We start from the raw sequence: 13,016 nt of genomic DNA on the forward strand, positions 1-13,016 counted from the left end.
GTCCCAGGCCCAGCCTCGTGCTCACAGTCGGGGAACCCAATTCACCCACGCAGGCAAGCCCCTGCGAACGACTCTCCACGACCCGCCGGGCGCGCGCGCGCACTCACGGCGCGACCCGCCGGCGGAGCCAGGCGGGCGCGCGCGTCGCGGGCTCCGGAGGGCGGGGCGGGGGCGGGGCCAAGGAGAAGCGCACATTCCAGCCCCGCCCACCCCCCGTTGGACTGGGTTCGGGCCTCCAGTCGGGTCCACCCACCCGGCGCTCCGCGGCGACGCCAGGGGGTGGAGCCAGGGCGGGCGCGCGCCAGCCACGCCCACTTCACCTAGGCCCCGGGCCCCGCGGGGGCGGTGGGCGGGGGCGGTGGGCGGGGGCGGTGGGCGGGGCCGGGGGCGCGCGCGGCTCCGACCCCGCCCGCCCCGCACTCGGCCGCGGCGGGTACGCGCCATGGCGGGGCTGCTGGCGCTGCTGGGCCCCGCGGGCAGGGTGGGCTCCCGGCTCGGGCCCCGCGCCGCCTGGCTCCTGGGCGCCGCCGCCCCCTGCGCCCGGCCGCCCCTGGCCCTGCCCCTGCCGCGGCGGGGGCCCGACGCCCGGCTGCTGCGCACCGCCCGGGGGACCTGCTGCGGCCGCCAGGTAAGCCTCCCCGCCCCCACTCGGGTCCCCGGGCGCCCCGATCCTCGGGCGCCCCGAGCGCGGGGCCAAAGGCCGGCCCCTCCGCCGCAAAGGGAGTTAGTTTGCACTTGCACCTACCGAGACCGACCACCTGCAGGGTCCCCGAGGCCCCCAACTCCCTACAAGTCAAGGAAGCGACCCACGCAGTCGACAGCCAGAAAAACAGGATCGGGGGGTCTGGTGACGAACCCAAGGTCACACAGGAGAGCCCCAAGTTCCCAAAGCGTGGGGTTCACAGAGCATCGTGGGTGGTGTTCCTTGGGTGGCCTCCAGTGTCGGCCACTTTTGAAGTCACTTTTGAGCCTCCGAATGTCAAGGAGAAAGCTTCCCGTGGATGCTGCGGTCGCTTAACACCCGGAACACTCGCTGCTACTCCCTTTTTATCTACCCCAAAGAAGGGCTTGAAAACAAGACTCCGGAAGAAATCCGTGGTGTATTGTTTCATTGTATTTTATTTGGTTCATGTAAGTGAAAACTGGCTTCAGTTTAGAGGGGCAGTTAATACAAGCTTTCCTTTCACACACGCACACAAACTATTACAGTTTTTGGTGTTTTTTTTTTTTTTGAGTGGGTCTCTAAAGGAAAATAGCTGATCTGTAGAAAGGGCAAAACCATGCCTCTGAGACAAAAATAACAAACTGGGACACAGACTCTGGTCAGGGGAGGGCTGAAAGCTTTGAACTCGAGTTCCTCTTCCTGGAATAGATCCTGGCCCTCCAAATACCGCGCTGACAAAGCACCGAGGGTCTCTCAGCCTGTTCAGTGACCTTCAGGGAGCTATAAATCGCACCTTCTGGGAGAGAATTTAGAGGACAATTCTGTGATCCGATGGGAACTGATGCCAGCCGAGTCCTGAGCACAGTGTCAGGCACCAAGCTTCCTGAATGTTCCATGGCGTTTTCATTGAGTAGCAGAGCAGGACTTGACCCCTGCCCTTTCCATGCCTCCTGCCCAGATGGAGAATCTGCCTTCCCTGCCTGCTTCTCCATCTGACAGGCAGCACACCGGCCTTTTCATCCTGAGGCCAGTGTGGGCACGCTCCCGTGGCTGGGACCTCCTGCCTCCTGGGACTGTTGGTGGATCGGCCCTGCTGGTTGGTCCTTTCCTCCAGGAAGTCTTCCCTGACTGCTGGTGGTACTGGGCTGCCTCTCCTGGGCCCCTGGGCACCGTGGGTGTGTATCATTTCTGAATTCATTATCTGGAACTATCTCTTGTCCTGTGTATTAGTCAGCCAAGGGGGTACCAATGCAAAGTACTAGAAATCTATTGAGTTTTATAAAGGGTGTTTATTTGGGGTAAACACTTCAGTTAAAAGGCCCTAAAGAGTCCAACTCAGGGTCGATTTCTCACCCAAAGTCAGTTGCCACGTGTCGAAGCAAGATGCAGGCCCGGTCTCCCCTTCCTTAGCTGCTCAGCTGCTCTGTTCTCATCAACTGCAAACTCTCAGGTGCATGGCTCACCTCTCTCCCGAGACCGCAGGATCCTCCTCCGTGTCCGTGGAAATCTCTCTTTTCTCACGTGTCTGCTTCTGAGTGAGTGTCTGTTCGTATATCCCACCAAGGGGGCGGGGAGTCAACCCTGTACACCCTAATGACATGATCAAATCAAAGCCCTAATCTTGATTTAATCAAACAGACGTAAAGCCTTTGAATTTAAATCAAAGGGTATCATGCCCAGAGGAACAGATCAGTTTACAAACATAATCTTTATCTTTTTTTGAAATTCATAAATAATATCAAACTGCCACTTGGCTGCCCTTTCAGTCCTTAGGGCAGGGCCATGTCAGCCTTGTCCGCAGGCCAAGCCCAGGCACCTGGGGTGTGTCTGTGTGTGGTTTACAGGGGCCGTGAGCATTTTCTCAGACTCCTGGACTCCTGTCTTAGCGCCTCACCAGTTGTGCAGCAGTAATCAAGCTCCCTCACCACTCTGTACCTCAGTTTCCCCATCTGAAAAGTGGAATGTTAATTATCATACTAACTAGAGTGAGTGTAAAATGAGATAGTGTGCCTTCCTGGCACCCAGTACATCCTGAACTCTCCTGGCTGATTGTTACTAGAATCCAGTAAATGGGTCCAGGCGCAGGGCCCTGCGAGCTCGCCTTGTCGCTCCTGCTCTCTGGCAAATAGGCAGAATCCAAGCTGGTGGGAATAGAACGTAACATGAGGTTAGGACAAAAGGTATTCATCTCCCTGGGAAAACTGTGCCCAAGTGCTGCCTGGGAGCAGATGGAGGGAGGGTCTGGGCGCTGGCCAGAGCCCAGCGCCTCCCCTGCCAGCTGTTCCTGGCTGGCCTTGGGTGCCCTGTTTTTGTCAATGGGAGGCAGGAGCGTGCAGTGCCCAGCTGAGGTCTCCAGAGGTGCCAGACATTTCATTAAGTGCTCGAAAGAGGTGGCGCCCCCAGCTCTGTCACCAGCAGGAGGTCCCTGCTCTAACTGGGAGAAACCTGCCTTTTCACTTAGCATCGCCCTATGTCATGTGAACGGGCCAAGTGGCCCAGCCTGCCCGCGTGCCACAGTGCCTTGATCCCTGAGCGCCCGTGCCCCCTCGTCTCCGTCGGCCACTCAGTGCTCTTTTCAGGGAGGCCTTCCCCGATGCTCTGATTTAAGCGTGCAGCGTCCCTCCCCAGCTCCCTGCCTCCTGCCTCTTAACATGGCCATTGCCCCAACACTCAGAGCAGCGCCTCACACAGCGTAAACCCTGGCGAGTGTGTGCGGCAACACACGTGGTTAAGAACCCAGACCTGGGAACCAGCTCATGGGTTTGGATCCAGCTCCTCCACTTAAAACCTGTATGGTCCTTGCTAAGTTCCTCAACCTTTCTGGGCTGCCAGGATCCTCTTGGTAAGTGGGGGTGATAATAATGTCCACTTCACGGGGTTGCAGTGAGGGTTATACAACGGAATATTTTCAAAGCACTCAGCACAATGCCTGGTACAAAGCCAACATAATAGTGTTTATTATGGGGAGGATTTATTGAATGAAAGCAGCTGTCACCCCAAACAACGTGAGCAATTTGTGGCCAGGATCTTTGGCTCATTCCCCAAACCTTCCTGCCTCAGCTAATATAGCACTTGGTACTGTGGTAAATATTGCGGGTCTAGGATGCCATCCACATACCAAGTATATGGAGGCCTTTTTTCTAAGTACCAGCTCTCAGAGGTTATGCATGCAGGGCTGTGCCTAATGCTTTGCAGGTACTTAAGGTAAAATTTAATGAAGAAGCGAATGACGGAAATGGGCCATTCCTTCCAAGGCACCCACTCCTAAATCCCTTTGTCTCAGCTTCTTTAGTCTCCCCCAGGGCTGGGAAGAAAAGCACATGGCTCACAAGGCTTAGAGAGAATTCCTTTTCCCAAGATAAAAGGAAGAAAATTGCCCTAGTAACTAGCCCTTCTGGAGAATGCTGGACACTGAATGGTGCTGGTCGGTGGGTTCTCCTTGTCTGTCGTGGCTGAATATCTTGTCGACATAGATGGATGCTGGTTTGGCTGTAGCGGCAAGTCTGGCTGCCTTTTTAAGTTTTCTTTTTTGGCCAAGGGCCTTTTGCCAAAATAGATCAGAAAGGAACACTCCCAAGGGAGCGGACAGAGGGAGCATAATTAAGTTCGCCTGGGCCACGGGGCCTGGGTGGGAGAAGAAAGGCCTGTGCTGAGTCTTGGGGCGTCGCTGGGCACACAGGCCCCTCTGCAGGTTGTGCACATGGGTCCATCTGCACGTTGTGCTTCTAGCATCCGGCGCCTGCCAGCTCCCGATCCGCATGCAGCCCAGCAGCCGCCGCCAAGTGCAGGGAGGGCTGGTTTTGTCAGAAAGACCCGGCGCTCCCAGCAGACATTCTGGCTGGGGTGGCAGCTGCGAGGAAAGCAGACCGCAGCAGCCCTCCTCACCCTCCCCTCCAGGACGCCTTCGTGTGCTGGAAACTCTTTGAGCTTCTCGGTCGTTTCCGAGGCCCCGTGCCCAGTCCTAGCACTGCCAGCCAGCTCTCATGCCCTCTCTGAACCTCAGACTCGCTCTCGTCTGCTGGAATGGGAGTAGCCGTCGTTCTCACGTCCAGGGGTTGTGAAGGTTTCTATGAAAGGGTGTCTTTAAGGTGCTTAGCCCAGCACCGAGCTCAATGGAAAGGACTGTCGTAAGGACAGCGGCAACTTCCCTGACACCTTTCAAAAAATGTGACACTTCACAGCCTGTCAGAACTTAATCTCAGGGACACCATTACCTGAATAGTTGTTTTCTTGAGTCTGAAATAACACGCAGAAGAAGCTAAACGGGAGGGATGTCCTCATCGCTGTGGCCGGGACACTTGGTACCCGGGGCTGGGTAGCCTTTAATGAAATTGAGAGATTCAAGGGTGCTGGTTTTGGTTGGTTGGTTGTCTTTTCCCATTCTCAACGACAGGGAACAAAAGAGCTCTCTAAACGGGGAGGTAAGGAAAAGACTTTTAACGAAGACACCCAAGTTTTACACGGACTTTTTTGTTCTGGGGGGCGGGGGACAAATGAAAAGCTGTCGTGTGATTGAAAATCAAGGATGCAGGAAGCGGATTTGGGCCACCGGATAGGGCGTCCGCCTACCACATGGGAGGTCTAGGGATCAAACCCCGGGCCTCCTGACCCGTGTGGAGCTGGTCCATGCTCGGTGCTGATGCGCACAAGGAGTGCCGTGCCACTCAGGGGTGTCCCCGTGTAGGGGAGCCCCACGCGCAAGGAGTGCGCCCTGTAAGGAGAGCTGCCCAGCGCGAAAGAAAGTGCAGCCTGCCCAGCAATGGTGCCGCACATACGGAGAGCTGACACAACAAGATGACGCAACAAAACGAAGACACAGATTCTGGGTGCCACTGACAAGAATGCAAGCGGAAACAGAACACAGCGAATGGACACAGAGAGCAGACAACGGGGCCGGGGCAGGGGGGAAGGGGGAGAAATAAAGAAAAAAGAAAATCAAGGATAATTTGGATGATTCTGAGCCAATTTAATCCAAGGCCAAATTCCACCGTCTCTGTGCCTGGCCAAGAACATGGACCTTCCCAGTGTTGTTCTTTGGGGACAGTGGCATGGTGTGCCTTGTGGCCTCCTTATCTTCCCCAGACATGCAACAGCCTCAATTTATCTTCTCCAGACCCAAACTGCCAGTCATTGCTCCAGCCGGCACGTGCCCTTCTGATTCCTGCGGAAGCCGGGCCGAGATGCCCCTCCCCGGGGCGGATGTTCCTTGGAGGGGGAGAGACGAGCTGTGGGGACCAGCCTGCCCTGCGAAGTTTTTAAATTGGCTCCTATGTGTTTCAGTTGAATCAAATTCTGCCTTATAAAAAAGAATGAACTGCCGAAGCACGCTGCAGTGCCTGGAAGGCATTATTCTGAGACACAAAAGGTCACCTTGTATGATTCTCTTTATGTGAGAGTCCAGGAGGCGCAAATCCAGAGAGCCAGGAAGTAGATCAGTGGTTGCCACAGCTGGGTGAGGGGGTAATGGGGAGTGACTGCTAATATGGGGAGATGAAATGTTCTAAAATTAGATTATGGTGATTGCACAACTCTAAGTATACAAAAAACTATTTGTCAGGAAGCAGACTGGGCCCAGTGTTTAGGGCGTCCGTGGTTCAAACTCCGGTCCTCCCTGACCCGTGTGGAGCTGGCCCACGTGCAGTGCTGATGCGCGCAAGGAGTGCCCTGCCATGCAGGGGTGTCCCCGTGTAGGGGAGCCCCATGCGCAGGAGTGCGCCCCATAAGGAGAGCCGCCCAGCACGAAAGAAAGTGCAGCCTGCCCAGGAATGGCGCCGCCCACACAGAGAGCTGACACAACAAGATGATGAACAAAAAGAAACACAGATTCCCGGTGCCTCTGATAAGGATGGAAGCGGTCACAGAAGCGCACACAGCGAATGGACACACAGAGCAGACAACTGGGGGCGGGGGGGTGGAAGGGGAAAGAAATAAATAAAAAATGAATCTTTAAAAAACAAAAACAAAAAAACTATTTATCAGCCAGAAGGAGAAGCCCCTGAAGAGCTGTCGGCCCACCCTGACCCAAGTGCGGGGTCACCAGGCAAAGCCGACTCTTCAGGCTGTGATGGAAAGAAGAGCGAGAGCAGGGTCAGTCCCCAGAGCCAGCAGGTCTCAGCCCCGGGCTGAAGCAGGGAGGGGCTCGCAGCACAGGGTGTCCCCCGAGCTACTCCCCGCGGCCCCTTCATCTCCCAGGGATGGTGCCAGCTCCCGCCTGGCCACATGCCCGGCCCGGAGCCCAGGGAGAGGCCGGGCTCCCGTCCCCACACCACTGACTGGACGCTCAAACCAGTGGACGCTGTGGTGTGTAAATTAGATGTCAGGAAAGCTGTCACCGGAAAGTGCCACTGTGGCAGTTCCCAGAGTGGCCTGGCCGCTCCCTGGGAAGTTGCAGCAGTCCCCTGCGGCCCCCGGGCCCCTGCCTGGGCCGGGCAAGAGGCCCAGCACTGGCCTTGCAGAGCCCCCACGCCCTGACAGTGAACGAATTAGATGTATGGGGCGTCGATGGGGACAGCCAGGGGTGTGGAGGGGCAGCCACGGTGGCCCAGAAAGACCTCCCGTTTGGGAAAGCCCTGAGGGTGCAAGCTCTGAGACTTCCCGGGAGAAAGTGTCCCTGGCTGGGGGTGAGTCTGGCTGGTCCCAGAGCATCACGTGGCCGGTGGGGCTGGGGTGGGGAGGGGACAGGAGACGGGGTGGGGCGTGGGGCAAGGGCTGGGGTCACGGCCGCCTCAGCCTCTAGGAGGGTTTCCAGTAGGGCAGTGCTGGGGTCTGATGGGGCAGAACAGGCTCCTGGGACCTCTGTGCCAAGAACAGGCTCGAGGTAGTGGAGGGTGGCAGCCGTTGGGAGGCTGCTGCACTAATCCAAATGTAAGAGGAGGGTGGCCTGGGCCAGGGCCGCAGCGCTGCAGGAGGTGAGAAGGGGTCAGACACAAGGTGAAAGCGGCCACCAAGAGGATTGCTGATGAATTGGAGGTGGGGTAGGAGAGTAGGGTAGGGTAATCAAAGCAGGCGTCCTGGAGGAGGTGGCATGTACCTCTCCATATGAAATGTAAAATGGAAACAGCCTTGGAAGTGCCAGCAGACAGCAGACACAGCAGGTAGGGGGTAGGGAAGGAAGAGGGGAGAGTACACAGAGATGGAAGGTGAGGCAGGTAGGGGCTTCGCTGGCAACCCTGGCTCAGAATCACCTGGGAGACAACAAATTCCAGGGCCCAAGCCTCACCCCAGATGGGTAAAATCAGAGGTTGGGGAAGCAGATTTGACTGAGTGGATAGAGCATCCGCCTACCACATGGGAGGTCCAGGGTTCAAACCCAGGGCCTCCTGACCCGTGTGATGAACTGGCCCATGCGCAGTGCTGATGCACGCAAGGAGTGCTGTGCCACGCAGGGGTCTCCCGCGTAGGGGAACCCCATTCACAAGGAGTGCGCCCCGCATGGAGAGCCACCCATGCAAAAAAAGCGCAGCCTGCCCAGGAGTGGCACCACACACACGGAGAGCTGACGCAGCAAGATGACACAACAAAAGGACACACAGATTCCTGGAGCTGCTGACAAGAATGCAAGTAGACACAAAAGAACACACAGCGAATGGACAGAGAGAGCAGACAACTGGGGAGGGGGGAGAGAAATAAATAAAAAATAAATCTTTAGAAAAAGTAGAAATCAGAGGTTATATGCCTGGGCCTCCGTACAAGCAGAGCAGCTCTCTAGGCACCTGCAGCTTCCGGGCCACCTGGGAAACACGGCCCCCCCCCCCGCACCTGGCTGGTTCCCCTCCAGCCCAGGGGGGACAGGCTGGCCGTGCTTGCCTGGCTCTTGGGTGTGGATGCGCTGCTTCTCGCGACCTGTGTCACTTCACAGGGAGTGCTGAGCCTCCCGCAGGGGTACTGGGTGCTCGTTCTCCTTCCTCTTGCCTTTATTTAAAATGAGGCTCAGCTGCGGCACCTCTGGAAATAGAAAGGTGACGCCACCGAAGTGCAAAGGCAGTAACGAGCTCCCTGACCCACGTAGTCTGCTGAGATGCGCTCTGAAGACTGGAGGTAGACTCAAAGAAGCCCATGTGATAAAGAAGGCATGTCCAGCTCAAGAAGGAGCTATTCTGTGTTTAATCCAAGTAGTGGCAGCAGTGATTCCTCCGTCACAGCCCAGGCCCTGTACGAATTCAACAGGTGCCAGCAGGTGCCGCAGGCAGCATGTGATTTCCCTGCAGATCCCAGGCAGTGCACCAGCTGGAGTCAGCCCTCTCTCTATCTGTCCAGCACTCAGGTGCTATCTCGGGCTTTCGCACCGTTCCCATCACACCCGCTGTCCACTTTTACGTGGAGTATAACGTAGTTGTCGCGTGCTCAGGCTGTCGACCTGGACGGCCTGGATTCAAGTTGAGCCAGCTTGAGCATCTCCTCTGGAAAGTGGGAAAAATACCTACTACAGAGAGTTGTCATGAGGATCACACGCAGCAGCAATGGGTGGCGAGAAAGCCCGGCTCCGGGGAAATGCTCAGTACATTATCACCGTTGTCCACAGGTAAGGGACCCCAGGACCCTGCCTTCCCGTGGACTGACCGTGTGGCTGTTAGCCCAGCCTCACCAAGCAAGAGCTTAGCGGATCTCTCATTGGATGGGAAAGAGTGTGACATGGCCCCAGGTGAAGAGCTGGGAGGACCTGCGTCTCAGTGTCCCAGGGCTGCTGTGGCAGAGTACGGCAAACAGGATGGCTTCAAAGAGGAATTTATGGTTGTTTGGGGTCTGAGCTTAGGGTGACGGCAGGGCCATGCTCAGTCTGAAACCTGGGGGCGATTCCTTCCTGCCTCTTCTGCCGCAGTTGTTGGTGCCCGTGGGGTGCAGCAGCAGCACTTGAATCTGCCTCCTTTGTCATGTGGCTTCTTCTCCCCATTTAGGGACACCAGTCATGCGGGATTAATGGCTCTCCCGACTCCTGTTTTAACCCCTTCCATCCCCAGTGACCCTAGTTCCAAAGGTCACATTCTGAGGTTCTGGGGGTCAAGACTTCAACACATCTTTCTTTTTTGGGGGGGGCGGGGGGCACAGTTTGACCCAAAACAGCCAGGAACGGCCCTCTTCTTTGGTTGTGCACAGGACGCCAGCAGAGTCACTGAGACCACAGGCCAGGACCCCAGGAGCGCGGAGGAGCAGAAGCCAAGCAAGGCGCAGCAGCTGAGAAAGATCTTTAAAGAATACGGTGCCGTCGGCGTGTCACTGCACATCGGCATCTCACTCATCTCCTTGGGCATATTCTACACGGTGGTTTCAAGGTAAGATTCCTGAGAGGAATAAATTTTTTCTGCTGTCATATAAGATTCTGTGTGAATAAGGGCTTTTTCCCTAAGATTCTGGATTGCATTTTTTAAAAATACCGTGACTCTCTCAGTCACGTTGACATCCTAATGCAGTCGGTGCCTTGCTCTGATCGTCTTTTCTTGGTCTCTCCCCAGCGGCGTGGACATGTCGGCACTCCTGCTGCAGCTCGGGTGTAGAGAGTCGCTGGTGCAGTCGAAAGTGGCAGCGGGCACGAGCACCTTCGTGGTCGCCTACGCCATCCACAAGCTGTTCGCGCCAGTGCGCATCAGCATCACCTTAGTCTCTGTGCCCCTGATTGTCAGGTATTTTCGGAAAGTGGGATTTTTTAAACCTCCAGCTGCGAAACCTTGATGAAACTCCACAATCGTGGGCACGAACAACACGTTTTCTTTTAAATTACACATTTTGGATTGATTTTAGGAGTGTAGGTGGGGGGGCAGGAGGCTGATCATTCTATTTTTCTCTTGGATGTTTCATGTTTGCCAGCAAGATTCAGGTTTTTGAATAATTGTAATTTTTTTCATCTATTTTGTTAAGGCTGTTCATTATAGGGCATGTATACCTAGTCTAAAAATGTCAGCAAAACATCAAATGAATTGTCATCCCCAACAAAACTGTTAGCCTACAAAGTGTTCCTTCTGGAAGGTTACTGGGGAAGGTCTGTCTACAGAAGCCCCAGGGGGTTAGTCTTTGCTTAAGTCCTAAAAGAACAGTGATTAATTAAAGTTGTTTTAAAATTCCCTTTCCTCCCATATTTTTTATCAGGCTGCCTGTGGTTTAATATGCAATATTCTGCAAAGCAGTTGCCAGTGCTACAATTAATGAATCAGAATTCAAGACTTAATTATATAATCAGGATCTAAATTAGCATCAACACTGACATTCATTTCATTTGTTTGGGGGAAAGAAAAAACAAGTATTTCTGGTGTTTTGCCATTTCCAAAACACCTTCTAATCTGGACATGATGAGACCATCTTGGGGCTTTTCTGAAATGTCACCTAAGTAGGTCAGGGTCATTTTTTGTTTAGGTAAAATTTGGAAACCTCGCCCAGTAGTTTGGCTCCTCACACCCATATCCAGAGGAATTGGAATACTCCATACACAAGAAGCTGAGACTATCTGCTTAATCCTTGAAATCTCAAACTTCATCCATTCCAGAGCTCCCATCACCATGTTCACATTGTATTGCTATAGCTAACTGACTTAAAATTATGTTTGTATAAAATTATTTTGTATCACTCCCCATAAAAGAAAATTAGTATAACTTATTATCCACGGAAGGGGCAAGGGAGGGGGGCAGGCAAGGTCATTGAATCCTGAGCCAGTTTTGCTCCATGAGGGGTGACCGACCAGAGATGCTTCACCCTGTTGTGAAGGGAGGTTAGTTAAGTGCAGAAATTCAAGCACACTAGACCCAAACTGAGACTTTGTCCTTGAAATAATCAGGATCAGATAGTTGGAGAAGGAATTCCTTCCTGTGGAATTCAGCATCATTTAATACTGCCTGAGGTGGTACTTGTTGCTGGGCATTTGTTCCACATTTTGAGAAACCTTAATTTAACCAGTTCCGTCCTGCACCATGGTTGGTCTCCAGTGTGTTTTGTCTTTCCAGCACCTCAGTCTCTCTTTTTTTAACATTACATCTCTCACATTCATTAAACTAAAACCATAAACTGACCCTCCTGGTTTTTCTGAGCTCTGGCTATTGATGGCTCCCTGGCCAGCCCATAATAACCATCATCAATCAGTTATTTTACTCACTTTTAAAAGAATCTTTGAGGAAACAAGTTTTCCACTTACAAGATTTTAGAAGTGGAACTGTAGCTTTGCCTTTAAAGCAGTCTGGCATATTGCCAAGAGGTCTGACACATTTATAGTTGAAACTGCCCTCCTGGAATCCAATGCCAAGGACACCTATGCCTCTGACCAAGTGCCCCTCCCGTTAATCCCTGCATGGACTGGAGCATTTTAGTCTCATCCTGTTAATCAGTGATCTTTTGGCTGTAGGGTCCTAGCCACCCTCTATACCAGTCTCCCCACCATTCAGATTCCCAGTTATGCCTATGCAAAAAAACTGATAATGATCCCGACAGATTTAAGTTTAAACCTTAAACTTTGACTCTTAATTAGGGTGCGGACCAGAAGGGCAAGCAATAAAATTATACCGAATAGCCATATCGTGACCTTATAAACCCCAAATCCATTCCACTCCCACAGTGAATGGTCAAAACAGAAACGACTAACTGGAGAGGATAAGATGGTCAGAGGACCAGGGAAGTAAGAGCATTATGTGAATTCACCAGCAAGATGTACAAATTGCTTATATTTATATTGTTTTTATGGAACCAGGAATACCAGAATGTTTATTTTTAAAATGGAAGCCATTGTTTACCTTATCTGACAAAGTAAACTGCTTAAGTTCTGTAAAACAAATAAAACAACTTTGTAAAGTCTATGTAACTTTTATTCTTGTAGTAAGCCTAGTTGTTGCCAATCACAAGCAGCATCTTGTGATAGGGTATCAGTGTACAAGGAACTATCTTCTTTGCTTGTGCGGGCTTCTTTGGGAAGATGTTTTTTGGCTAGTATCACTGGTAGTCATGTCATTAACTACAGCTTGAATATAGCTTTGGGAATATAAAATTGGTTCAGCTCGACTTCTTTGGGAACCACAGCCCTTCTGTATTAAGGGGATGGACGCTGCAGTTTCAGCCCAGACCTGTTTTGAAGCTTCTTCACCTTGATCATTTTCTTATATTTACAGACATTCTGATAGCCAGGCTCCTCATGGTGTCAGGCATAAAAAGCCTACTACTCTGCTAGTTCTGAGGTCAACACTTCCAAGTTTGCCTTCCTCATCCTCATCATCTCTTTGATGAATATACGAAGTTGTTGACAAGTAGAGGCCACGCTGTATAAACAAATAAGTAACTTTAAGAATTAGGAGAAAAACAATCTGAGAGAAAGACTGAAAGAACAGACCCATCCTGATGGCACCTGCTCATTTCAAGACCATAGTGAGTAGGTGGTAGAAAA

General features: G+C 52.9%; 1 protein-coding gene across 1 annotated transcript; it reads left to right on the forward strand.

The window, feature by feature from the left end:
- The first annotated feature begins 422 nt into the window (after nt 1-422).
- On the forward strand, nt 423-12,433 carry FAM210B (family with sequence similarity 210 member B). The gene is made up of 3 exons (XM_058287253.2): nt 423-628; nt 9,758-9,933; nt 10,114-12,433. The coding sequence occupies exons 1-3, from the start codon at nt 443-445 to the stop codon at nt 10,328-10,330; spliced, it is 579 nt and encodes a 192-aa protein (XP_058143236.1). The 5' UTR covers nt 423-442; the 3' UTR covers nt 10,331-12,433.
- The last annotated feature ends 583 nt before the right edge of the window (nt 12,434-13,016 follow it).

This window comes from Dasypus novemcinctus, chromosome 24 (genome assembly GCF_030445035.2).
Source record: "Dasypus novemcinctus isolate mDasNov1 chromosome 24, mDasNov1.1.hap2, whole genome shotgun sequence".
Taxonomy (NCBI): Eukaryota; Metazoa; Chordata; class Mammalia; order Cingulata; family Dasypodidae; genus Dasypus; species Dasypus novemcinctus.

Bases quoted from the DNA above. Each gene is read 5' to 3' on its own strand.
- FAM210B (XM_058287253.2), top strand. From the start codon at position 443: ATGGCGGGGCTGCTGGCGCTGCTGGGCCCCGCGGGCAGGGTGGGCTCC. The intron at 629-9,757 runs GTAAGCCTCCCC...GGTTGTGCACAG, and splicing joins GGACCTGCTGCGGCCGCCAG to GACGCCAGCAGAGTCACTGA. The intron at 9,934-10,113 runs GTAAGATTCCTG...GTCTCTCCCCAG, and splicing joins TTCTACACGGTGGTTTCAAG to CGGCGTGGACATGTCGGCAC.